At 51.9% G+C, this 26561-nt stretch overlaps 1 protein-coding gene across 1 annotated transcript in view; it reads right to left on the bottom strand.

The window, feature by feature from the left end:
• STK10 (serine/threonine kinase 10) overlaps positions 1-26561 on the bottom strand; it is a 120601-nt gene that overhangs the window by 41927 nt on the left and 52113 nt on the right. Inside the window, exons 4-9 of the mRNA XM_017859284.1 lie at positions 23293-23365; positions 22111-22305; positions 21142-21223; positions 12015-12149; positions 8682-9230; positions 5228-5358 (exon numbers count right to left, since the gene is read on the bottom strand). Coding sequence (XP_017714773.1) covers positions 5228-5358; positions 8682-9230; positions 12015-12149; positions 21142-21223; positions 22111-22305; positions 23293-23365 — 1165 coding nt within the window. The remainder of the gene's footprint in view (positions 1-5227; positions 5359-8681; positions 9231-12014; positions 12150-21141; positions 21224-22110; positions 22306-23292; positions 23366-26561) is intronic.

The following is a 26561-nucleotide window of genomic DNA, read 5'->3' on the forward strand; positions in this document are numbered from 1 at the left end:
AAAAAAAAAAAAAAAAAAATTTTTGAACCATGATCTTACACAGGTCGAGTATCCTTTACCGAAAAAGCTTGGGACCAAAAGTGTTTTGGGTTTCAGATTTTGTTAGATTTTAGAATATTATACTTCCTGAACGAGCAACCCTAATCTGAAAATCTGAAGTCCGAAATGTTCCAGTGAGAATCTGAAGTCAGTGCTCAAAAAGTTGCAGATTTTGGAGCATTTTGGATTTTGGATTTTTTGATTTAGGATGTTCAACCTTTATTACCTGCTAAAAAATAAAAATTTTACGTAGGCCATATGTGGTGGCCCAGGCCTATAATCCCAGCACTTTGGGAGGCCGAATTGGATCACTTGAGCTCAGAAGTTCGAGAGCAGCCTGGGCAACACAGTGAGACCTCATCTCTGCCCAAAAGACAAAAATTAGCTGGGCATGGGGGTGCATCTGTGTGGTCCCAGCTACTTAAAAGGCTGAGGCTAGAAGATTATTTGAGCCCAGGAGGTCCAGGCTGCAGTGGGCCATGACTATGCCACTTGCACTCCAGCCTGGGCAACAGAGCAAGATCCTGTGTTAAAAAAAGAAAAAAAATTGACCTAAGCCACATGCCCTAATTTTATATCTATATTGCCAGTATGTATATGTGTGTACTCACAGAAAAAATACTGGAGGGATAAGCCCCAAGTGTTAACCATGTTTCTTAATGAGCAAATCCATTAAAAATTGCTATGTAGGCCGGGTGTGGTGGCTCACACCTGTAATCCCAGCACTTTGGGAGGCCGAGGTTGGTGGATCAAAACCAGCCTGGCCAACATAGTGAAACCCCATCTACAAAAAATACAAAAATTAGCCAGGTGTGGTGGTGCACGTCTGTAATCCCAGCTACTCGGAGGCTGAGGCAGGAGAATGGTGTGAATCTGGGAGGCAGAGGTTGCAGTGAGCCGAGATTGTGCCACTGCACTCTGTCAGACTCTGTTTCAAAAAAAAAAAAAGAAAAGAAAAAATTGCTACATGTCATTTATATAATCAGAAAAAAAAATCAAACTACTACAGAAAGAACCTGGACTTCCTGACTGAACTGGGGACTCCTGGCGGCCTCTTGGGGTCGGGGTCCGTGAGGCCTGGGTCCTAGTCCAGTGCAGTGCCATGCTGATTCCCATGAGGCCACGTTCTGACCCCAGCGGCCTTCCTCATGGCTCGGAGGGACCATAACTGCTTACAGAACTGCCCCCCAAGAGCAGCACAAGGAGGGGTTGGGCAGTGCAGTGAGGCCAAGCACATTCTCTGGGGTCACACCTGTAATCCCAGCACTTTGGGAGGCCGACTGAATCTAGGCTCAGTCAGCTTTCCAGCTGGGTGACCTCTTGGAGAGTCACTCATGCTCGTGGCACTCATTCCCTCCTCTGCAAAATGAGGCTAACGATCTTTACCGCTTGGGTCCTTTGAGGGATAAATGAGATGACACAGGTCAGGTGCCCATGTGGCACATGACCAGCACTCTGTAAGTGGCAACTGCTCAAATTGTACCAAGGAAGAAGAGGCAATGGCTGCCCTGCCTCTGGGAAAAGCCAGAGATGCTTTCTACAGCCACAGAGGGAAGACTGAGCCTCTGCTTCTCTGGAAAGCGAGAAGAGAAGAGGCAGTTTTTGAGAGTGTTAATGAGGAAATGGAAATCCTGACTCAAGAGAAACTAAGGTTTAGAGAAGAATTGACAAAAGCATAAAAGGAGTACAGAAAGAAGGCAGGCAGCCAGACTCTAAGCGCTCCCTGGCCCACCTGTGCTCTCAGAAGAAAAGGCAGGCAAGGAGAAGACTGGGGCTCAAAGGCAAGGGAATGGCAGAAGTGGTTTTAGGGAGGGACAGGAAGAGCTCTGCCCGGAAGCCTCGTTAGTCTGGGAATGTGATAAATGCTCAACCACATAGTTCAAAAGCCGAGGTGTGACCCAATTCTCCAAAAATGCCAGGGGTCAGGTATGGCCAGGGGCCTGGGCCAGCAGGGAATGATCAGGGCCATCCACACCCCTGGGGTCTGGCAGCCGGGCCTGGTTTACAGCTGCTCAGACCTCCAGACCACGGCAGGCAAACGAGAAAATCCTGATTCCTGACGAGCACCTCTTCACCTCCTCCAAGTCTCACCTTTTGACCCTGAGTAGCACACAGCGGCTCTGCTTAGGAGGTGGGTGGGGACCCACAGCCAGGGCCGGAGAGCACTGCTTCTTCATGGGGTGTGGCCAATCTAGAATTTTATCCCTGGGAACTTCCACTGCCCAGAGGGGAGGTGATGAAAACCCACCTCTTGAGGCTGAAGCTCAGAGTCCAGAGTGCCTCTGAGGTGACCATTAGAACAGAAGGTGGTGTCATCTGCCAAAACAACCTGTGCCCTAGCCTCCCAATCCACACAGATGACACCAGTGTGTGTGTGTGTATGTGTGTGGTGTATGCAGATACCACACTAACTAGTGAAAAATTTGTCTTTCCTCTCCCTGTTCCCAGAGGGAGAAGTGATCCAGAACATTTAAAACTTCTTTTATTTGGTTTTGGCTTATTTATTTATTTATTTATTTTTATTTTTATTTTGAGACAGAATCTCACTCTGTCGCCCAGGCTGGAGTGTAGTGGCACAATCCCGGCTCACTGTAACCTCCACCTCCTGGATTCAAGTGATTCTCCTGTCTCAGCCTCCCGAGTAGCTGGGATTATAGACACCCGTCACCACGCCTGGCTAATTTTTGAATTTTTAGTAGAGACCAGGTTTTGCCATGTTGGCCAGGCTTGTCTCGAACTCCTGACCTCAGGTGATCCATTCGCCTAGGTCTCCCAAAGTGCTGGGATTACAGGTGCGAGCCAATGCGCCTGGCCTATGCTTTTATTTTTTACAATTTAGTTTTAAAATTTATTTTTGAGAGACAGTGTCTTGCTCTGTTGCCCAGGCTAGAGTGGGGTAGCATGATCGCAGCTCACTGCAGCCTTGACCTCCTAGGCTCAAGTGATCCTCCCACCTCAACCTCCCGAGTAGCTGGGACTACAGGTATGTGCCCAGCTAATTTTAAAATATTTTGTAGAGACACTATGTTGCCCAGGATGGTCTCGAATTCCTGGGCTCAAGCAATCCTCTCACTTCAGCCTCCCAAAGTGCTGAAATTACAGGTGTGTGCTGCTGTGCCCGCCTGCATGCTTATGCTTTTAAAAGAATATGAATATTAGGCCGAGCATGGTGGCTCACACCTGTAATTCTAGCACTTTGGGAGGCCGAGGCAGGCAAATCACAAGGTCAGGAGTTCGAGACCAGCCTGGCCAATATGGTGAAATCCCGTCTCTACCAAAAATACAAAAATTAGTGGGGCGTGGTGGCGAGCACCTATAGTCCCAGCTACTCAGGAGGCTTAGGCAGGATAATTGCTTGAACCTAGGAGGCAGAGGTTGCACTGAGCTGAGATCACGCCACTGCACTCCAGCCTGGGCGACAGAGCGAGACTCCGTCTCAAAAAATAAAAATAAATAAATAAAATTTAAAATTTTTTAATTCACATGTATAAAAACATGTGATTAATGTTCCAGAAATTTTCTCTACACTAACTATGAATTTACCCTGCAAAGGCCTGGCCCCCAGGGAACTCCGTGGCTCCACGGCGTCCCTAAGTGTTAAGCTCCCCCCAACCCCTGCCAGCTACACGGTCCAGTGAAACCTGAAGGAATTCTCACACAGACAGACCCCGTTGGAATCCCAACTTTACCCCTGCCCAACTGGAAGACCCGGGGCAAGTGACTTACTTGCCCAGAAACAGTGTTTCCTCCTTTGTTTACAAAATGTGGTAATAGGGTCTCCCGAAGGAGGGCTACAAGTGGGGGATGAAGAACTGAAAAGTATAAAGACGGATCCCAGCAAACAGCTTCACCTCACACCTTCCTCCCTGTTCCAATCTTTCACCAGCTCACTGGTTTTGCCTCCAAAATGTAGGTCAAATCTGACCATGTTTTTCCCTCTTCCCGGCCACTGCCCCAGCCTGAGCCCAGAGCCTGCCCAGAGAGTCAAGATCTCCCTGTCTCCCTCCACCAGTCCCCCTTAAAGAAGCTGAGTAGTTATTACTCAGGGTCTCAGCAACTGCAGTTTCCCTTGGGCTCCCCGAGCTCTCCTCCCCTTATCCTTTAGTCCTGGCTCAGGGCCTTCCCTTGGAGCAGCCTTCCCCACTCCAAGCACTCACCATCATGTCACCTGTTACTTCCTTCACGGCACGTAGGACAATCAGGGATTATCTTGTGTACTGTATGTTGGCCCATTAGGTGTTAAGTTCTACAAGGGCAATGGCCTTATCTATTTGTGTCACCACCTTGTCTCCAACCTGGTGGGTTGGTGGATACATGGATGGATAGATGGATAAATGGTTAGGTAGATAGGTGGAGGGCTGAATGGATAGATGGGTGGTGGGTGGATGGCGGGTGACTGGGTGGATGACTGGGTGGACAGATGGAAAGGTAGATAGGGAGGACATAAATAGATGGATGGATAGATAAATGAATGGAAGAATAAATGGACGGATGGGTGATTGGGTGGATGGATAGATAAACAGATGGATACTTGGGCAGATGGAGGGAAGGATGGAATGGTGAGTGAGCAGATGGATGGGTGGATGGTTAGATGGATAAATGGAAGGTGAGTGAGTGGGTAGATGAATGAGTAGATGACTGGATGGATGGATGGATGGATGGATGGATGGATGGATGGATGAACGGATGAACGGATGGATGGATGGATGGATGAATGGGTGGGTGAACGACTGGGTGGATAGATGGACAGGCAGATAGCTGAGTAGGTGGATAGATGGGTGGAAAAATGAATGGAAGGATGGATGATTAAGTAGACGGGTAGATGAATGGGTGCACAGTTGGATGGATGGATGGAAAGGTGAGTAGGTAGATAGGTGGATGGGTGGAGGGGTGAGTGGGTGGAGGAGTGGGTAGACAGATGGGTGGATAGATGAATAGATAGATAGGTGAACAGGGGGATAGATGGGTGAATAAATGAATGGATGGGTGGATAGATAGATGAATGGTTGGATAGATGGGGGAGTGCAGGATCTAAGGCAAAATGAGTTTCCTTTTGTCTCCTTGATTCCCCCACTTCATGCTGTAGACAGACAGCCCTCTCACCAAATGACAGCCCTCTCGCCAATGCCCACTCCTCTTACCACAGCCCCACCCTCTTACCACCATTGGTGGCCCTTCCCAGGCTTGCCTGAGAAATCTCATCTCCTCATCCTTCTTCTCATCTTCACTGATGATCTTGGAGGTGGTGATGCTCACCTCCACACCATCCACCACAAATTTGCGTGTCCGCTTGAGGGTTTTTTTGTGCAGCTTCGGGTCCTGGCCAGGGAAAACCATTAAACAAGTCTCAGAATTGCAGCTAAGGATGACCTGCCACGGCAGGTGAGGCCACAGCTCTGCTGGGCCCACAGCTTCAGCACCACCCCCAGAGAGATGTAGCTATCCATCTTCCCTCTTGCCTCAACTTAACCCAGGAGCTGGAGGGTCTGAGCTTATTCCCTTGCCTTTCCCAGGTCTCAGTCTTCGGACACTGTGCTGAGGCCTCCCCCACCTTGCTGCCAGCACCTCTCATGCATCCAGGACATGGTGTCAGAAAGAGCTGCGTTCTAACCCTCACTCCACCACTTACTGGCTCTGTGTCTCTGGGCCAGCTTCTTGTCCTGTCTGAGCCTCAGCTTCCTCACCTGTTCAGGGAGGATAATCACACTACTTGCCTCCCAGGGCGGTTGTGAAGATCCAATGAGAGAACACGCGGTGGCCGGGCGCTGTGGCTCAAGCCTGTAATCCCAGCACTTTGGGAGCCGAGACGGGCGGATCAGAGCTCAGGAGATTGAGACCATCCCTGGCTAACACGGGTGGAACCCGTTCTCTACTAAATCTACAAAAAAACTAGCCGGGCAGGTGGCCGCGCCTGTAGTCCCAGCTACCCGGAGGCTGAGGCAGTGAGATGGCACTTACTGAACCGGGAGTGGAGCTTGCAGTGAGCTCGAGATCCGGCCACAGCACTCCAGCCTGGGTGACAGAGCGAGACTCCGTCTCAAAAAAAAAAAAAGAAAAAAAGAGAACACACGGTGGATCCACAGAGCAGTGCCCACTCCCAACGCACGTTCCATGCTTGGCATTTCTTTCTGACGGTTATTATTGCAGACCACACACAACCCTCGCGCATGGTGCCAAAATCCCAAGGAGCTCAAAAATTAAAGGCTGTTTTCATAACTGGTTTGGTAGCCAAAGCTGACCTGGCCTGAACTCCCCACCTGCTGGGAGCCACTGTGAGATTATGCATCATCGTGATCTTTTACTGCGAGGAATCGCACATGCCACAAGTGGTTGTGCAGGTGCCACCCGGAATCCTGGAGGTGTCAGTGTGTCATAATACGTGGTTCCCTCTGGAAGTTCTCAGCTCTGATTCTGAAGGTGTCCCCATAACCCTCCCACTCTGCCCACTGCCTCTGGCCTCTTGGCTGATTTCAAAAGCTCCTCTTTTTTAAGATGGAGTCTCGCTCTGTCGCCCAGGCTGGAGTGCAGTGGCGCAGTCTCAGCTCACAGCAACCTCTGCCTCCCGGGTTCAGCGATTCTCCTGCCTTAGCCTCCTGAGTAGCTGGGATTACAGGCATGCGCCACCACGCCCGGCTAATTTTTTTGGGAGGGGGCGGGGATGGAGTCTTACTCTATTGGCAGGCTGGAGCGCAGTGGCACGACCTTGGCTCACTGTAACCTCCGCCTCCCAGATTGAAGCAATTCTCCTGCCTCAGCCTCCCGAGTAGCTGGGACTACAGGTGCCTGCCACCACGCCCGGCTAACTTTTGTATTTTTAGTAGAGACAGGGTTTCACCATGTCGGCCAGGATGGTCTCGATCTCTTTACTTCGTGATCCACCCGCCTCGGCCTCCCAAAGTGCTGGGATTAGAGGCATGAGCCATTGCGCCCGGCCATGCCAGGCTAATTTTTTAATTTTTTTTTTTTTTAGTAGAGACAGGGTTTCACCATGTTGGTAAGGCTGGTCTTGAACTCCTGACCTCGTGATCCACCCGCCTCGGCCTCCCAAAGTCCTGAGATTACAGGCGAGAGCCACAGCGCCTGGCCCAAAGACTCTTTTTGGTGTAGCCCAGCCCTGTTCCTAACGAAGGGCCTCCCAGCCCCTGAAAGAAGAGTGAGGAACCAGCGTGGCAGGATGCTGAGCCCCACTCCTGCTAAGTCAAGAGGGGCAGACTGTTCTTGCTCCCTGAAGTCTGGGCCCCTGTCTCCTGCCCATTGCACCTCGCCCAGGGGCGCTGGACAGCATCAGCATAGACCCAGCATGCCCGACTCTCATCTCTCTATGGTGGCCAGCTCACATGTGCCAGGACCCAGGCAGGATGGGTCAGACCGGCGGTGAGAAGTGGAGGCTGGCAGGAGTGAGAGTGGAGGCGAAGAAAGGGCATCCACAGCCACAGCCCTCTGCTGAGAATTGCTCCTGGCCAGGGGGCCTCCATCCCTGAAGGAACAGGCTCCTAGTCACGCCCGGGGGTGCTGGCGCAGCGGGGGACTCTCATTAGAACAGCCTGAGGTCCCTGACACACTGCAGTCAACCAGGAACATTCTCCACAGCCTTGAGAAGAGCAGGGGAGCCCCTACTCTAGGTGGGTCTATCTCATTAAAAAGCCAAACAAAAAACCCTTTTGTTCACCTAGTGTCTTTAGGACGAAAAGTGGCAGGATGCCTGTCCAAAGGAAGACGCTGCTCATAGATAACAGCCGCTGTGCATGCTTGTCACATGGCCTGTTGGAACTGTGCTTCCCTTCCCTGCCTAAAGCTGATTGGCCATTGCGGCTCCTGTCACTCCCCTTTGCTTAGCAAATATGTTCGAGCCTCTACTGCGTGTTTTTCACCAAGTAAATTTGGGAAGGTAAAACAAAACCATACAGTATTTCCTCTAAAATGAGCCTTGGGTAGAGGGTCAGGTGACCCATCGTGAGTTTAATAACACCCTGGGATTTATTGGGGAGGCCAGGAAAGGAGTCAGCCCTTTCCAGCTGCCTAAGAAGAAGGAGGCCATGGCTCCCACTGGGAGAGTTTAGAGTTCGGAGCCTAGGGTCTGACCACCTTCCCACTCCTACCTGGCCCTGGGCTGGCTCCTCACTTCTCTGAGCCTCCATCGGCTTGTCTGTAATGCGAGAGGATGAAGGAGGCTGTCTGTTCTTTTTAAAGCACTTGTACAGGGTTCGCCTCACGCCCAGGCCTCTAGTGCAGTGGCTACTGTCATTGACAACACTGCCCACCTCCAGAAAGGCCCCGGAGGCAGGGAAGACAGCTTTGAGCTGTTTCTTTAGTTGGATTTACCAGTTACCAGCTGGGTCTCGTGGTTGACCTCCCAATGACAGAAATTCATTTGTAGCTAAAGCCTGAGAGTTCTCGCTCCCAAATTTTACCAGCACATTTTACCAAGCTTTGAAATTTAAACCCAGACCAACTGCTTGACGTTCCTAAATCCCACACTGAACTCAGATATTCTGGAAATTAAACTATGAATCAAACCAAAACTCCCTAATGAACCACTTAAAATGCAAGGAAGCCCCTAAACGCTTTTGAAAGCAAAATGAAGCTGCAGAACATCCTGCAATGGTCTCGCTGCAAGCCCGTGGTGGGAGAGGCGGTGTTACCTTGATGGACAGAGAGCCCATCTCTTTGTTCAGCGACAGGTCGGCGGAGAGATTGGTACCGTAGTCCATGCTCTCAGAGGTGCAGAGGCTGCTGCAGTCCGAGTCCCTCTTGGAAGGGCCTGGAGCTGCCTGGGCAGGGGGCTCCAGGCTGCCATTGGCCAGCTTCTCCCCACCCAAGGTCTCCAGGGCGCTGCTGTTGGGCCGGCTCTGGCTGGTCTTTTGAGATCTGTTGGCTGCTGGGCTGAGGTCCCCACCCTGCTCAGCAACTTGCTTCTCCTGGGCTACCTGAATTCTGGCATCCATTGACACAGGTCGGGACTTGCGCAGGGGCACAGGCACTGCTAGGCCGTTCTCATTTCCAGGGGCCACGACTGGGGCACTGGTGGTTTGGGGGGATTCGTCTCCAGAGGGCTGGCTGCAGGGCTCATTCACACTGTCCTGAGACTGGCTGGGTGCCAGCGGGGTGGAAGATGACTCCGTGAGAGGCTTGTCAGCATTGAGGCTTGGCGGACTCACCTCAGAGGAGTTCTGAGTATGGTTCTCCAGAGTCTAGGAGAAAAAAAAAGATAGTCAAGGCCATGCTGCTGCATGTTCAAGGCAAGAGTCAGAGATGCAATGGAGAGAGTCGGACACCCTCAAGATGAAGTGGGCTAGGGCCAAGAAAGGAGAGCAGACATCTCCCTAGCCACGGTCTTTATCACTCCCTACTGCCTAACCATAAAAAATTACTATTTATTTTGAGGCATAGCAATCTCCTTGCCAACTCCCATCTTAGCTGAATGTAATAGCTGTTATTCCTCCTAGGAGGCAGCTGTGGCCAGCTGGCCAGCTGACGGCCCATAGGGAGGGGTCAGTGGCCACTCCATTCCAACCAATTGTGACAATGTGGGAAAATGGCTCCTCTGTGCCCAAACCTTCCCAGTTTTTAAATTTTAATTTTTTTATTTTATTTATCTATTTTTTTGAGACAGGGTCTTGCTCTGTCACCCAGGCTGGAGTGCAGTGGAGCCATTTTGGCTCAGTGGAACCTCTGCCTCCCAGGCTGCCACCTGGGAGTGGTCCTCCCACCTCAGCCTCCTGAGGAGCCTCCTGAGTAGCTGGGACTACAAGTGCACGCCACCACACCCAGTCAACATTTGCATTTTTTATTTATTTATTTATTTTTTGAGACGGAGTCTCGCTCTGTCGCCTGGGCTGGAGTGCAGTGGCTGGATCTCAGCTCACTGCAAGCTCCGCCTCCCAGGTTTACGCCATTCTCCTGCCTCAGCCTCCGGAGTAGCTGGGACTACAGGCGCCCGCCACCTCGCCCGGCCAGTTTTTTGTATTTTTTTAGTAGAGACGGGGTTTCACCGTGTTAGCCAGGATGGTCTCGATCTCCTGACCTCGTGATCCACCTGTCTCGGCCTCCCAAAGTGCTGGGATTACAGGCTTGAGCCACTGCGCCCGGCGTATTTGCATTTTTTAGTAGAGACAGGGTTTCGATATGTCACCCAGGCTGGTCTCAAACTCCTGGACTCAAGTGATCTGCCTGCCTCGGCCTCCCAAAGTGCTGGGATTACAGGTGTGTGCCACCGCACCCAGCAAAACCTTCCAATTTTTAAAGACAAGTTTGAAATCTAGGTTTTTAATGGACATCTCTTAATTTTAGGTGGCAACTAACTCATATTTTTTAAAAGTCACATAAAGGCCAAGCCAAGCCTGTCTGGGGGCTGGATTCAGCCCTCGTGGCCACTAAGTTTTCAGCTTCATTTTTGTTTTTTAGAGTCTTTGTTGGGTGGAAAGTACTGGAAATGTTGCTATGCTATGGTGAAACAGAACATCCTTCCTGTGTATAAAACATAAACATCCAACTTGGTGAACAGAGTCAGTATCCATGTAGCCACTTTCCAGGTCAGGAGGGGACCACTGCTTTGCCCCAGAGGGCCATCCCCCGCCGCCCCGTCCTTCTCAGTGGCAATGCTCTCCCACCTCTTGACGTAGTCACTGTTCTGTGGTCTCTAAGTGCTACAGGTGAGCTGTGCCTGCTTATAAACGTGGTATGAATGGATTTATACTATCAGCATTCCTTTGGGTCTTGCCAGCCACTGGTTTTTAACCTCAGCTATGGCAGCTGGTGGAAGCAACTCCAATCTACCTTCTAGTCAGCACCCACAGTGATGGCTCCAAAACTCAGATCTGATTCTGTCACCTCCAGAGTACCCAGTCCCTGCCTGAAACCCTTCAGGGCTCCCACTACCCTCAGGACAAAGATCAGCCTCCTGCCGGTAGACAATGAGGCTGGGTGTGAGCGCCTTCCGCCTCCTCCTGGAGCCAGGCCCCACTGAGGTTCTCCTACTCCACATCCACCCCTGGCCCTGTCATCTATCGGCTCAGCCAGCCACTTCACTGCATCGATCTCAGTTTTCCTGTCTGTAAAACAGAGCTTGGTTACCCTGTGTCAGAGCTGTAGAGTGGTGCCCGGCAGCCACCAGGGGCTCCATGCATGTCTGGGGTGGTTGTGATGATTCTGCTTGCCCCGCCCCTCGGGCCTTTCCTTCTTCACCCTGGTGAGGGTCTGTGCCAGCCTCAGGCTCCACTCAGGACTGAATTAAATCTGAGAAAGCCGCAGTGCCGTCCACAGCACAAGGATGTGGGCCAGCTCCATCCCGTGATGGGTAAGCCCAGCCCTTGCTTCTCTAGGTACAGGGAGCCATCGGGACGGCCACCCTATCCCTGGGAAGAGGCCTCCCCCAGCAGCAAGACCAGGGACTACAGAGCAACAGCTCGGGCCAGAATCCAGCCCACAGACATGTTTTCCTTGGCTCAGAGGGTTTTTACAAATTTAAATCAGCTTTAATTTCAATCTAAATCCAGCAAGCACTGAAGCTGCAAAAGGGTTCCAAATGTGCCCAGACATGGGTTTCCTTGGCACTGAGCACAGCTAGAGGGGGGCCAGAGTGTTGCCTGTGGCCATATGCAGCCTCACGTATTTATCCCAAAGTGAGCTAAAAACAGTCTCATTTGGGATGGGAGCCATGACGGGAACAAAGGATGGGAAGCCATGAATCAGTTACCAACTTTTAAAAATTGGAAGATTTCATGTGAAAATCTAGATCCCTGGTATCCCCTGAAAACTCACAGGATCAGGATCCGGCCAACACCCTCTGCCGCCACCCCCCGCCCTGGCCCACAGGTCAACTTACGTTACCTGGAGCATGGGCATCTGCAACCTCTGAGCTGGGAAGAAACTGCCTGAGCCAGAGTCCCAGCTTTCCTTGCCCCTCCCACACCAGCAGGGCCAGCTGAGATACCATCCTCCCAGCCCCCACTAAGCCCCACTCTCCCTGGCCTTACGGAGGTGGCATCCACGGCGTCCTCCTCTTCCCCCTCATCCCGGCCGTCTTCAATCTCTTCCATCACCTCGGCCTTGGCCTCAGCCACCAGCTCCCGCAGAGCCTTGTTACTGGTGATGCTGCTGACAAAGGGATGCTGAGGGGGCAAAATGCACCTAGATTAGAACCACTCTGGGGTCAGGGTGGGGTGGAAGAGGCTGGGGGAGCTTACCCCCCAGGGCAGAAAAGGCCAGCCTCATTCCTGAGCAAAATGAACACATGAACTTGGAGACACAGAGACAGCCTGGAAAGTCCCAAGTGTGTTGGAAAAAGGGCAGATCCCAGCTGTCTCTCAGTGGCTGTGTGACCTTGAGCATGTCACTTAACCTCTCTGAGCCACAGGCTCCTCATCGCTCACGCAGACACAATTTAACAATGAACCCACAGGGAGGTCATGTGGATTAAATGAGATCATGCACTTGAAAATGCTTAGCCCAAAGTAGGAGCTCAGGCCGTGTTTGCAAGGGAGGGTGTCTATTTTCCTTTTTCCTTTTTAAATGGTTTTAATATATAGTTTTACAAAATATGCTACATACATTTTGTTGAGGAATAACATTCCTACCGCAAAGTTCACAGGTTGTAAAGCTCAATGACTTTTTTTTTTTGAGACAGAGTTTCACTCTTGTTGCCCAGGCTGGAGTGCAGTGGCGCAATCTCGGCTCACTGCAAGCTCCACCGACCAGGTTCAAGGGATTCTCCTGCCTCAGCCTCCCAAGTAGCTGGGATTACAGGCATGCACCACCCTGCCAGGTCAATTTTTTGTATGTTCAGTAGAGGTGGAGTTTCAACATGTTGGCCAGGCTGGTCTCAAACTCCTGACTTTAAGTGATCCACCCACCTCAGCCTCCCAAAGTGCTGGGATTACAGGCGTGAGCCACCATGCCCAGCCTCAATGACTTTTTACATATATATGCACCCAGCGTAACTGCCACCCAGCTCAAGATACAGAACATTTCCATCACTGGGGAAGGCTCCCGTCTCCCTTGGCATGCAACCCCACTCCCACGCCGCAGCCTTGGGAGCCTGCTCCTCAGCTTCCTAGAATCAGAGCATCGTGTGTGCCGTCTTTCGCGCTGGCTTCCTTTACTCGGCGTCATGACTGTGAGATTCACCTACATTGTCGTCTATTTCAGTAAACTGTTCCTGTTTTATTTCTGTGCAGGGTCTCACTGTACGAATATGGCAGTTTGTTTATTCATCCTACTGCTGCCGGACATCTGGGCTGTTTCTCATTTTTGGCAACTATGAATAGAGCTGCTAGAGACATTCTCGTATATGTCTTTGGGTGGACATATGTGTTTGGTTTTAAGAAAGGAAATACAAGATCTTGAGGCAGAGTGGTGTATGTTCTATTCTAGGTTTTTACAGAAATGTCAAGCGTCTTTAAAAGTGAATGTTCTTTTACGGACCTTGCAAAACGCCAAAGCAAAAGGTCTTAGCGGTATTAAGTCAGTGTGAGGTATTGTGGGTGAAGACACCTGGGTGTAGCCAGGGATGTGGGATTCCTCAACCTACCATGCTCACCCAGGGCCACTGGGAAAGGAGTGATGGGGTGGGGTGGGGGCATGATGAAGCTAGAATTTGCTCATTTACAATTTACAGGAAGGCTCTGAAGAAATTCACTGTTTTTACTCTCAGAAAATTTATCCGGGGAGGAAGTGTCAACAAGATTGCTGGGGAAGTATTTAAATGACTAAAAAACAAATTTCTAGCACCTGGAAAATACATTCAGAAAGATATGTTCATCACAAATCATTCTTATCTGTTTGTTCATTTAAAACAGTTCAATTGGCTGGGCGGGGGCTCAAATGATAAACAAGAGAATTCCAGATCTTGTATAGCTGAGGCTGGTGGAGACTAAAGTCTGCAGGCAGAGGGGCCTCATTCAAGGTCGAATTCAAGGGATACGAAGGGGTTCCCCAGGGAAAGATCTGGGCACAGAGAATTCCAGGCAGAGGGAGCAGCTGGTACAAAGAAGGCCCAGAGACTGGACTGAGCTTGGCGGCAGGAGCCACAAGACAGGCGGGATGGTGGGACACAGGACGCAGAGGAAAGATGGGCTGTGTATGCAGGTGAGCCACAGAGACTGTCCTCACAAGCCAACAACAGGCTGCAGTGCAGCAGTGATACTACTACCCTTTAAAGATGTCATTCTGGCTGCTCTGTACTCTTAAGAGGTCTTGAGTGGGGCATTAAGGGTTTACTAATCATGGGAGGCAAAGTAGCATAGAAGTTAAGAGTGCTGGCTATAGACTCTAGAACCAAGGCACCTGGTAAAATCCAGCCTCCACCAACTGGGGCAAGTCACTTAACCTTTAGTCTCAGTTCGCTCATCTATATACTAGGAGCAGCTGTTATAAGCATTATGGTAAATGCTCAGATATGGCAGCCATCATCATCACCATCACCACCACCACCATCTTCCTTCACCACCATCACCTTCACCACCATCACCACCACCATCATCCCCATCACCATCACCATTACCCCCATCACCACTATCATCACCATCACCACGACCATTACCATCACCACCATCAACCCCATCAGCACCAGGAGCAGCAGCACAATCAGAAAAGCCTGTTATGGCTGGGTGCAGTGGCTCACACCTGTAATCCCAGCACTTTGGGAGGCCAAGGCGGTGGATCACCTGAGGTCAGGAGTTCAAGATCAGCCTGGCCAACATGGTGAAACCCAGTCTCTACTAAAAATAACAAAAATTAGCCGGGCGTGGTGGCACATGCCTGCAATCCCAGCTACTCAGGAGTCTGAGGCAGAAGAATTGCTTGAACCCAGGAGGCAGAGGTTACAGTGAACCAAGATCATGCCACCGCACTTCAGCCTGGGTGACAGAGGGAGACTGTCTCAAAAACAACAACAAAAAAAGAAAAGCCTGTTTTGCATTCCTAGCCACTCCTATTCCCTCCCAAATGCCCCCAGAGTACAGTTCTTTGGAACCAAAGGTGAGAATCAAGATCTCAAAGGTTCCTGAGCTCCACATTGCACAATCTAATACAAGTGAACTTGAGTAAAATGCCACAGGACACTTCACCGCAGTGGCTGAAGCAGATGCGGCAGAAATAAATAAATGCAGACATGGGCTTCTGGAAACACCAGGTTTTCATCGGGGCACCCCATGTATCGATCAAATCAGTGGCTTTTCAGCACGGCCAGGAACTCTGCTTTCTTGAGGCAGAACCATCTGCTCCACTGCCTCCCCCGACCACCCCAGCGTCCTTAGGAGGAGGAAGGGGGGCCTTGGGGAAGAAAGCCTGTGATAGGCAGGTGAGCAGGGCAGCTCTGCCGGGCACCAGAGCAAGCAAGGCTGGCACACAGGGCCACCAGTCCTGTGGCTAATTAGGCCCAAACACTGTTTTACAGACTGCTCTGGGACACAAAACACAGACCACCTCCGACACTGCATCAGCTCCGCCTCCAGAGATGTGTTTAAAGGCCCATTAAAGAGATAACACCCTGCCTATGCTGCAAGGGAGAATGCTAGCCTGCACCAGGTAGGCTGGTCTGGGCACACGTGTCCCCAGTGGAAGGCCAGATGACAGAGGAATTTGACCGCCCAGTCCTCCAGTAAGAGGCACTGGCTGGCTGTTCAGTGCCATCTTTGCTGAAAAAGGCCAAAACAGGTGGCGTCACACAGCTCGCCAACCGGCACCTGCCCTCTAGCCAGGGCCTCCCCTGCCATCTAAACAGACATTCTTTCCAAAAACTTGAGCCTACTTTTCCTCTATGTGCTTAGAAACCGTCAGCCAGAGGGGTCCTATACTCCAAGATGGGCTTTAAAAAACGCTGAATAGGCCGGGCATGGTGGCTCACACCAGCACTTTGGGGGGGACCGAGGTGGGCGGATCACTTGAGGTCAGGAGTTCAAGACCACCCTGGCCAATATGGCGAAACCCCATCTCTACTAAAAATACAAAAATTAGCCGGGCGTGGTGGCGGGCGCCTGTAATCCCAGCTACTCGGGAGGCTGAAGCAGGAGAATCGCTTGAACCCAAGAGGCAGAGACTGCAGTGAACTGAGATCAGGCCACTGCACTCCAGCCTGGCGACACAGCGAGACTCCATTATAAAATAAAATAAAATAAAACACCTAATAACGCTCGCAGTTTCCAGGCACTGGCATCTCTTTGAATCCTCTCTCCCTCTCTTCTGGTCTCCTTCCCTCCCTCTCGCTCTTTCATTCATTCAGAGAGGCAGCTTGCCAGAGAGGTCAAGAGCACAGACTCTTGAACCCGAGGACCAGGTTCAGAACCCAGCTCTGTGGCTTACAGGCTATGTGACCTTGCGTAGCCTACTTCACCACTGTGTGCCTCAGTTTTACCATCGGCTCAATGGAGAGCTGAACAGCACCTACTTCAGAGCGTTGGTACGAGGATTAAATTTGGTGACATTTGCTAAGTACTTAGAGTAGTACCTGGCATGGAGGTACTACCACCATCATCACCTTCACTACCATCACCACTACCATCACCACCATCATTACCATCACCACCATCATCACCAGCACCGTCATCACCACCATCGGCCCCATCACCATCACCATCTCTGGAGAAAGGGTTATGTAACTGTTTGTTAGGTAAAAATAAGTCAATTTTGGCCAGGCGTGGTGGCTCACACCTGTAATCCCAACACTTTGGGAGGCCGAGGCAGGCAGATCTCCTCAGGTCAGGAGTTCGAGACTAGCCTGGCCAACATGGTGAAACCCCATCTCTACTAAAAACACAAAAATTACCCAGGCGTTGTGGCGCATGCCTGCAATCCCAACTACTTGGGAGGCTGAGACAGGAGAATCACTTGAACCCAGGGGGTGGAGGTTGCAGTGAGCTGAGATACCTCCACTGCACTTCAGCCTGGAGACACAGTGAGACTCCGTCTCAAAAAAAAAAAAAAAAAAAAGTCAATTTATTTAGCAAATATTTGCTGAGGGCTCTCTGTATACCAGGCACTGTTCCTGGGACCTATCGGTGAACGAAACAAAGACGCTGTCCTCGGGGCGCTGACATGCTAGGCGAGGAGCTTGACAACAAACCTAATAAGCGAGTTACATCCTGAGTGCCATGGGCCATGGAAGAAGGAAGAAGTAGGGCAGGGAAAGGGGACTGGGAAGGTGGGGAGTGTAGTGGGTTCACAGTTTCATGTGGGTGGTTGGGGGAGGACTCCCCACAAGGCTGACATTACAGCAATGACTTGAAGAGGGAGAGTGAGTCACAGAGAGATCCGGAGGAAGGCCATTCCGGGCAGCACGGACAGCCAGTGCCAAGGCCCTGAGGCAGGAACATGCCTGCTGTGTTTGAAGCACAGCAAGGGGGCTGGGCAGGCTGGAGCAGAGTGAGGCTGGAGTGTGGGAGCGAGAGAGGCGAGGGGGTCAGAAGGGTGGGAGGGCGGATCACACAGCACTCTAACGGCCCTGAGACTCTGGGTTTTCCCTAGAGTGAAATGGCAGCCACTGGGGAGCTTCGGCCAGGGGAGGACATGCGCTGGCCCCGGCTGAGAAGGTTCCCTCTGGCTGCTGTGCTCAGCCCAGACCCAACGGAGAGGGCAGGGGACAGTGAGGAGGCAGCAGCCCGAGTGAGAGGTGGTGGCAGCCCAGGTAGTGGCTGCAGTGGAAGGGCGAGAAATGGTTGAAGTCTAGACATGTGCTGAGGGCAGGGACAACGGGATTTCCTGATAGGTGGGCTAGGAGTGTGGAAGAAAGAGAAGCAAGGGTGCCTGCATGGTTTAGGGCCTGAGCCACTGGAAGGGTGGAGCTGCCATTGGCTAAGATGGGAAAGCCAGTGGTGGAGCACGAAGGCAAAAAGATCCAAGTGCTCAGAGTTCAGTGTGAGATGCCCACTGGACATCCGGGGAGTAAACAGCTGGATGCGGGCCAAGGCATCGAGCTGGGAGTGCTGCACGCTGGGTGCGTGGAGATGGAGGGAGGGCCCTGTGCACTCTCACGCTAACAAGCTGGGCCAAAGTGGAGTGAGCAAAGGCAACGGAGAAGGAGAGGCTGATGACCAAGGGTGTGTGGAGGTCTGGAGGTCGAGTGCCAACAGGAGGAGGAGGAGATCGACTGGGCTGGTGCCGTTGATGGGTCCGGTGAGACAAAGACCGAGGCTGACCCATGGCACAGAAATCTCTGATGACCTTGACCAGAGCAGCTGTGACAGAGTGGACGGGTTTAAGAGCAAATTCAGCCAGTATCTACTCAGCATCTCATGTGACAGCTGTGGTGTTAACAATGTTCCATACAAAATCTCATTCACTCACACAATTCTGCGCAACCAGCACTCTCTACATCGTACAGATGAGGAAACTGAGGCACAGAGTGAGAACCATGCAGATGCTGGGGTGGGGAGGGGGGGTGGCGTGTCTGATTTCAGAGCCTGGTTACTACCCACACCTTGGTCTGGGCCCAAAGAATGTCTGCAGGAGTCAATGAATGAATCATAAACCAATGGGGGCGTGACTCACTCCGCCCAGGGCAGGACACAGGGAGATGTGAGGGCCTGATGCTTCTTGGAGCAGGCAGACACCCTGAAGGCTGACAGCACTGGAGTAGGGGCTGGGAAGCCAAGAGCCCGGCCCACCTCTGTCACTCAAAGCCAAGCGGCCTTGGGCGGGTCACCTCCCTGCTCAGATCCTGGTGCCCTCCCGAGGGGGTAACACCATGCCCACCCTCTCTCACTGGAGAGGAAAAGGCGCGTGGGTGAAGCAGCAGCAGCGCAGCAGGCATGAAAGGCGCTTTATTCATCTCCAGAGATCGCCCTTTTGTTCTGCAACCCTTTCTGTTGGACCGTAAGAATCCTCTGGCAGGACATTTTTTCCAAGTACGGAGCGGAAATTCCTGGCTGAGGCTGCAGCTCCGGAGCTGCCATGTGGGGATGGGGGACAGCTGGTCTCTCCGTGGAATGTCCTGGAGGCCGGATGCATCAGGGCAGGAGGTGCCTCTTACAGGAAACAATTGGCCCCAAGCGGCTTGGACAGTGACAACAGCCCCACTCAACCCCACCCATTTCAGGGGGCCCCAGCCCACTCCCCACAATACCCAGAAAATGAGGCCTTTGGGCACTCCAGAAATTTGCTTTCCAATACATTATAGAAATGTAAAAGGAACAGCTGTGACCCCCCCACCCCCGGCAGTAGACAGACCCCATTTTGCATTCTGGTTCCTTTCATTTTTTAAAAAATAAATACATCAGTCCTATGCATCAAGTGTTCCTTGAGCACTGTGCTTAAGAGTTAAGCTAAGCGCTTCATAGCACCTCTTCATTTAATCCTCACAACCACCCAGTAAAGGCACTGTTTCTATTCACTCCCATTTCAGAGTGACAAGTGAGTCACAGAGAGGTTAAGCCGTTCGCCCAGGGGCTCACAGCCAGTAAGTGGCAGAGCTGGGATTCAAACCCTGGACTTTCCTGCCTCAGCTCACCCTCATAATAACTAAGCTGCTACCCCAGAAGGACACACAGTGGCTCAGAATGCCGACCACAGGCCCCGTGCATGGCACACAGGAGGAAGCTGGGAAAAGCTGGGTGAATATAAAGACTCAAGTGCCTGGTGTGGCCCCTTTCTCCCCTTCCTGCCACTGCACCTCTAAGACTGTCATGCTGGGGGTAGAACCGGAGCAGACAGAGCAGTGAAAGGGCAGACCCGTTGCATCACCCAGGCCCATTCCTCCCTATTCCATCAGTGGCAGTGACATGGGGATAGTGGTCGGCAGATTTGCAGACGGCTGGGCAAGTGCTGTGCACAGCCTTCAGAACACTGCTGTGAACACACCGACCTCACCCAGCCGCCAGCCATGACGCCTAACACGAGGCACGCGCCCAGGCAAAGGGTGGCTCACAGCTCCCTCCAACCGTTCAAAAAGCTTCAAGGAAACCATCATCCACCTGCCCACTCTAAGACAATACTGCCAGCTAATGAGATGCTCAGAGTCTCCTGATCCCGCACACAGCAGCCAGAAGGCAGAAGGACCCTTGTAAATGGAGGTCGGATACTGTGTCTCCCCTAATGCACAGATAAAGCCCAAGACCTGGCTCTGGCTTACAAGGCCCTGCAGGACCCTGTGTGCAGAAAATAGCACCGCAAGCTTCAGAAAGGGCAGCTAACAAGGTTGGATCCTCAGCTGGTCTCTGCAGACTAGGCAAGGGCTCCCACCATTAACTGATAAGAGTGGCCCGCTCTGCCTAAACTGTTCTGCAAACAATATGGCTTAGGTTGAATACCTGTTCTCCTTCTAGAGTCTGGAACTTTGGTCTGTGCCAGGCAGGGGGTGCCTATGTGACCACTACCCAGTAAAGTCCTAAGGGGCTTCCCTGGTGGACAGCAGAGAATTAAGCTGTTCTGGTGACTGTACTGGGAGAGGGCCCTGGAAGCTTGCACCTGGCTCCGGAGACCTTTTCCCACGCGCCTCCTCCTTGAGCTGAGTTCTCTCTGTGCTTCTGCTGTCCTAAGTCTCTGGGGGGAGAGACTATGCTGAGGCCAGGTGTTCTCCTAGGAAACCATCGAGCCTTGGGACGGACGCCCCAGTGCCTCTCCGTTCTCATCTCCCCTTCTCTCCCGTCCCTTCCCCTGGCCCCTGTGCTCCTGCTTCCCCACCTCCCACCCCCACCCCCTGTCTCTTCCCAGCATGTGCAGAACATGCTGCAGTCCCAGGTCTTTGCCTCCTCCCTCTCTGGGCCACTGGCCTCACTCCTTCCCTTTCTGTGGGCATCTGCTCACCCGGAGAGCCCTTCCTTATCCTCCCTTACAAGACAACAGCCGCTCCCAGGCGCCCCACCCCGCACTGTGGATCTCCTTCCGTGGCACTGGCCGCCCTCCGCCATGCGCACATACTTGCTTATTTGCCGCCTGTCTCCCCACTGGAGCATACGCTCCATGAGGACAGGTTCTGGGTGGCTTCGTTCCCCAAGGCACTCCCAACACAGAGCTGGCATTCAGGAGGTGCCTGGGGAACACCAGCTGATGGACGCACAGCTGTCCATGCTGTCCCCTGGGTGGGGTGAGAACACGCCCAGTGTCCAGGTCACCGGTGAGTTCATTAGGCTCCGCCCTTCAGGGAGCAGACTGGGAGGGGAATCCACTCACCTCCAGCAGCTGCGCGGCGCTGGGCCGGGTTTCTGGGTTCTTATCCAGCGCTATCTTCAGGAAGTCACGGAACTCCACAGACCTGGGAGGACAAGCGTCAGAGGTAAGCACGGAGGAGGCAAGAGCAGAGAGAAGTCCCCCACGTCACAGACTCCACTGTCCCAATCACGCCCCTCAAAGGACAGAGGGAACTTTCACAAGCTAGAACAGCGAAAGGGCCTACACGACGCCCTTTTCATCATGGACATCCCTGTCCAGATGGAGACCCAGAAATCAGAGGGGAGCAGGGACTTGCCCAGGCCGCACAGTGAGGAGACTCAGCAGTGCCGGGATTTGAACCCAGGCCCCCGATGTCCCGCCCAGGGTTGTGCCATGTGGCTCCTGCGGCTCAGCTGGAGCTCCTGTTCTCCCAGTGGGAGCTGGCTTATTTGGGTGACTTGGTTTGCGCTGGTGAAGATCTCATGTCAAGAGCACAGAGAGGGCTTGGTAGCTCACGCCTGTAATCCCAGCACTTTGGGAGGCCGAGGCAGGCGCATCCCTTTAAGGCCAGGAATTCAAGACCAGCCTGGGCAACACAGGAGACCTCGTTTCTACAGAAAATTAGCCAGGCATAGTGGTGGGTGCCTGTAGTCCCAGCTACAAGGGAGGCTGAGATGCGAGGATCTCTTGAGCCTAGGAGTTCGAGGTTGCAGTGAGCTATCACTGCACCACTATACTCCAGCCTGAGCAAAAGAGTGAGGCCCTATCTCAAAAAAAAAAAAAAAAAAAAAGGAACACAAAGGGAAAAAGAGGCACGAAGGGCCCGGGGGGGCTCAGAAAGGCCTGAAGACCCCCAGGCCCCAGTCTCCTCTTGGGGCTAGCAGCACCAGGAGAACCCTACCACTGCACCTCCCCAGCCCCACCCACCGCATATCCCAGCCCTAACCCCGCGCAGGCACCCCGGCAGGTGGCCCTGCCCCTGCTCCTCACCACTTAGAGGGCGTCAGCAGCGTGGGAGGGTCCGACTTGGCGATCTTTAGCAGGACCCGCATGGGGTTGAGCTCGTGGTGTGGCGGCTCGATCTGGGCCATCTCAATCAGCGTGATGCCCAGGGACCAGATGTCGGCTTTGTAGTCGTACGGCGTGTCCTTCATGGTCTCACACATGACCACCTCGGGGGCCATCCTGAACCAACCAAGGGACAACATAGGGCTAAGAATCTGGCCTCCACAGGTGCTTCTTGGATATTCAGGGTCAAAGGCCACCACGAGCCACTGTCGGGGGTTGGCAGCACTCCCGAATCATGATCTGCACGACTTTGCATCCCACTGTCTTCCTTAGGACGCTCTTCCACAGAAAAACGCCTCCACGCGGCTCCCCGCCACGTCCTGCTGCAGTTCCGATGCCTACCACGAGATGGCAGCAGCAACCCGGAACACAGAGTCCTGGGGGGGGAATCGGGCAGGAGTGGAGGGAAGGTGCGGAGCAAAAAACCAGGGCGTGGAGGTAGGTGGGTGAGAAGACAACAGCACAGAGAGAAGGAGAAACAGGTATAAATGGGGGGAGAGAGAGAGCAAGGGTGAGTAACAAGCAAGCAAGAAAGGAGCCCAAACTCCACAATGGCACGTAATGCACATGAAAAAACTGAAAACAAGGCAAACAGAGAGTAGTCAGGCGTGAAATTGAGTGACAGTGTTTTGTTTTTAAAGTAATAGTTCTGGAAAAGAAGGAAACACGACAGACTAGAGAAGTCCAGGAAGACTTCACATGAGGGTAGGAACTGAACTTGTACTGTTCACCTTCACAGCCCCCATCCCCGGCCCTCAATACATACGTGGTGAATAAATCACGAACTGAATCCTGTTTTAGGGGTTCTAGTTCAGTTATCAGTGGAGTGCCTTCTATGTGCACCATTTCATTTCATTCTCACAGCAGCCTTATTAAGTAGGGGCTATTATATCCCTAATTTTATGGATGAAGAAACTGAGGCACGGGAAAACTAAGCAGCTTGTCCAAGGTCACATGGCTAGTAAGCCACAGGGCTGGGCGCGCACCCACTGGCTGACCTGGCAGCTCTTGTCTCCTGGCCCCTCTCTGTCTAAAGCGCCTAGTGGTCACCTCGGAGAGTTTTAACATCCAGTTCATTCCATTTCTAGAAGCTACACGACTCACCAGTAAGGAGTGCCGATGAAGGAATCTCGTTTCTGTAGAGTCTTCAGATTCTTGGCAGACACACCGAAGTCAGCTGCAAGACAAAATCTCAGATAGCATTTTCCATGGACATTCCTCTACCCACAGCCCTGGGGTAAAAGCCGGGGAGGTGGACTCAGGGATACACATTCCAAGTCGACTAACAGATGCCATTTTCTACCTAGCAAATTAGAGAGCATTAACAATATAAGAATAGGCCAGGTGCGGTGGCTCAAGCCTGTAATCCCAGCACTTTGGGAGGCCGAGGTGGGCGGATCACGAGGTCAGGAGATCGAGACCATCCTGGCTAACACGGTGAAACCCCATCTCTACTATAAAATTCATATATATATATATATGAATATCTGCTGCTGTGAGGAAGCACTGAGATGAACACTTTCTACTAACGAGAGCCTGCACTGGCAAGAGCCTTCAGGAAGGCAACTTGGCAATAAGCAGCAAGAACCTTTAAAATATCCATACCATTTTAATCCAATAATTTCAAATCTAAGACTCTGCCCTAATTAAAGTCTTAAATTAAAAAAAAATGCATAATGATGTTAATCAAAATCCCATTATAATAACAGTGCCATTATAAAATTATAATAGTGACATACTAAAAACAACCATAATTGCTTGGCTATCAGGGAGTGATTTTAAAACTTTTTATATAGATTGAGAAAAATGGAGGCCAGGCTCCCCACCACGTCCTGCTGCACCCAGGCAGCGTGGCTCACACCTGTAATCCCAACACTTTGGGAGGCCGAAACAGGCAGATCACTTGAGGCTAGGAGTTTGAGATCAGCCTGGTCAACATGGCAAAACCCAGTCTCTACTAAAAGTACAAAAATTAGCCAGGTGTGGTGGTGTGCGCCTATAATCCCAGATACTCGGGAGGCTGAGGCACAAGAATTGCTTGAACCTGGGAGGTGGAGGCTGCAGTGAGCCGCGATCGCACCACTGCACTCCAGCCCAGGCAATAGAGCGAGACTGTCTCAAAAAAAAAAAAAAAATAGCCAGGTGTAGTGGCATGTGCCTATAGTCCAAATTACGTGGGAGGCTGAGGTGAGAGAATCGCTTGAACCCAGGAGGCAGAGGCTGCAGTGACCCAGGATTGTGCCACTGCACTCCAAGCTGGGCGGTATTTATTGATTACTATTTGTTTTTATTTATTTATTTATTTTTGAGATGGAGTCTTGCTCTGTCACCCAGGCTAGAGTGCAATGGCGCAATCTTGGCTTACTGCAACCTCTGTCTCCCGGGTTCAAGCGATTCTCATGTCTCAGCTGCCCAAGTAGCTGGGATTACAGGCATGCGCCACCATGCCCGGCAAATTTTTGTATTTTTAGTAGAGATGGGGTTTCACTATGTTGCCCAGGCTGGTCTCGAATTCCTAACCTCAGGAGATCCACCTGCCTTGGCCTTCCAAAGGGCTAGGATTATAGGCATGAGCCACCGCACCTGGCTTTATTGATTACTATTTATATTACTATATAAGGTTAAGTGGGGAGAAGGGTGATACAGAGTTGAATATATTGTCTGGTCAGAATTATGCCCCTCTCACCCCAAAAAGGGCAAAAATACACACTGAACTGACTTGGAGGAAATATACCACACTACTTAAATGGCTGTCTGTGGGTGGTGAGAATTCCACAACTTTGCTATGATAAATGTGTATTATTTGCAGGACTAGCAAAAATAAATGCATACTTTTTTTTTTTTCAAGACAGAGTCTCACCCTGTCACCCAAGCTGGAGGGTAGTGGTGCAATCATGGCTCACTGCAGCCTCAACCTCCCAGGCTCAAGCAATCCTCCCACCTCAGCATCCTAAGTAGCTGGGACTACAGGTGCATCCCAGCACACCCAGCTCATTTTTGTATTTTTTTGTAGAGATAGAGTCTCTATGTTGCCCAGGCTGGTCTCAAACCCTGGGTTCAACCAATCCTCCTGCCTTGGCCTCCCAAAATGTTAGGATTACAGACGTGAGGCACCAGGCCCAGCCAGTAAGATGTATGTTTACATGTCCTCCAACACTATCAGTCTTTCCTCACACACCCACTGCTAAGAGAAGAATTCAGGGCTACCAAGAGAAATTTGCTCCAGGGCTCCTGCCTTCCGGGGTGAAGTTTCGTCTTGACTGAAAAACAGATTCAGAATGAAACAACATTTGGAGAGAACCCGGGATGCTCCATCTGAAACTCCCGGAATGGAATTTATGAGGGGTGTCCCCTGCGAGCTGACGGCTGCCTTTGGACGATTCATCCCAAGAAGCTGCAGCATTGTGCCAACTTCTGGCCACCCTGGGCACCTGTGCCTGGTCTTGAAATGAGCTCCAGGAGCTCCTTTCAGACTCGCAATTTGAAACGAGGAGGCAGCACAATGCCAAGAGGCTGGGCCCGAATACGGGAGAACTTGGTTCCAGCCTCTGCTCTTCTGCTTCACTGTCCACTCACTCATTCATTCACGTGCTCACCAAGCTCCATCAGGAGCGAGACACCAGCCGGGATCAGAGAATACAACGAGGACCCTCGGGGAATCCACAGTTTAGTTGAGGAAGCAGAGAGTAAGCAAATAAACATCTGCTCCTAACATTGGAAAGTGTTGGGAAGACAGGAGCATGGGGCTACTCGAGAGCGTGCAGTGCGGGGTGCAACCTGGAGTGAACAGTCATGGAGGGAGGACTGGGGGCCTGGGAGGAAGGACAGTTTTATTCAGCATGCACTAACTGGACATCTATTATGTGCCAGACACTGTTCTAGGCACAGAGATGAAAGTGACCAAGTCCTGCCCGACATGCCACGTTATTCCCGTGGTGGAGACAGGCACCTGGCAAAACCCCCCGAATCCCTGGCAGCGAGAAGGGCCCAGGGCTGAGAAGGCAGGGCGAAGGAACACAGTGCTGGGGTGTGGGGTGGGGAGCCACTTCAAACACAAACTCAGGATCCGGGGGAGGTATTTCCAGGCAGGGAAAACTGCACACAGACTGGGAGGCAGGAAACAGCAGGCTGGAGGGACCAGCAGGGGCAGGACACAGCCTGGCCGGAAGGAGGGGGCTGGGGGTGGAAGCAGATAAGGCAGGAGACAGGCAGGGGGCAGGGCAGTTACAAAGCCTCTGACCCTCACCCTCAGTTTCCCCATCTGTAACATGGGGGTGATACCACAGACCCATTGCGTAGGTTTTCCTGAGGATTAAATGACAAATGCAAAGCACTGTGCTGCAAGGCCCACTCGTGGCAAAAGTGAGATGATG

The sequence above is a fragment of the Rhinopithecus bieti genome, unplaced genomic scaffold, assembly GCF_001698545.2.
Source record: "Rhinopithecus bieti isolate Rb0 unplaced genomic scaffold, ASM169854v2 scaffold_49762, whole genome shotgun sequence".
Taxonomy (NCBI): domain Eukaryota; kingdom Metazoa; phylum Chordata; class Mammalia; order Primates; family Cercopithecidae; genus Rhinopithecus; species Rhinopithecus bieti.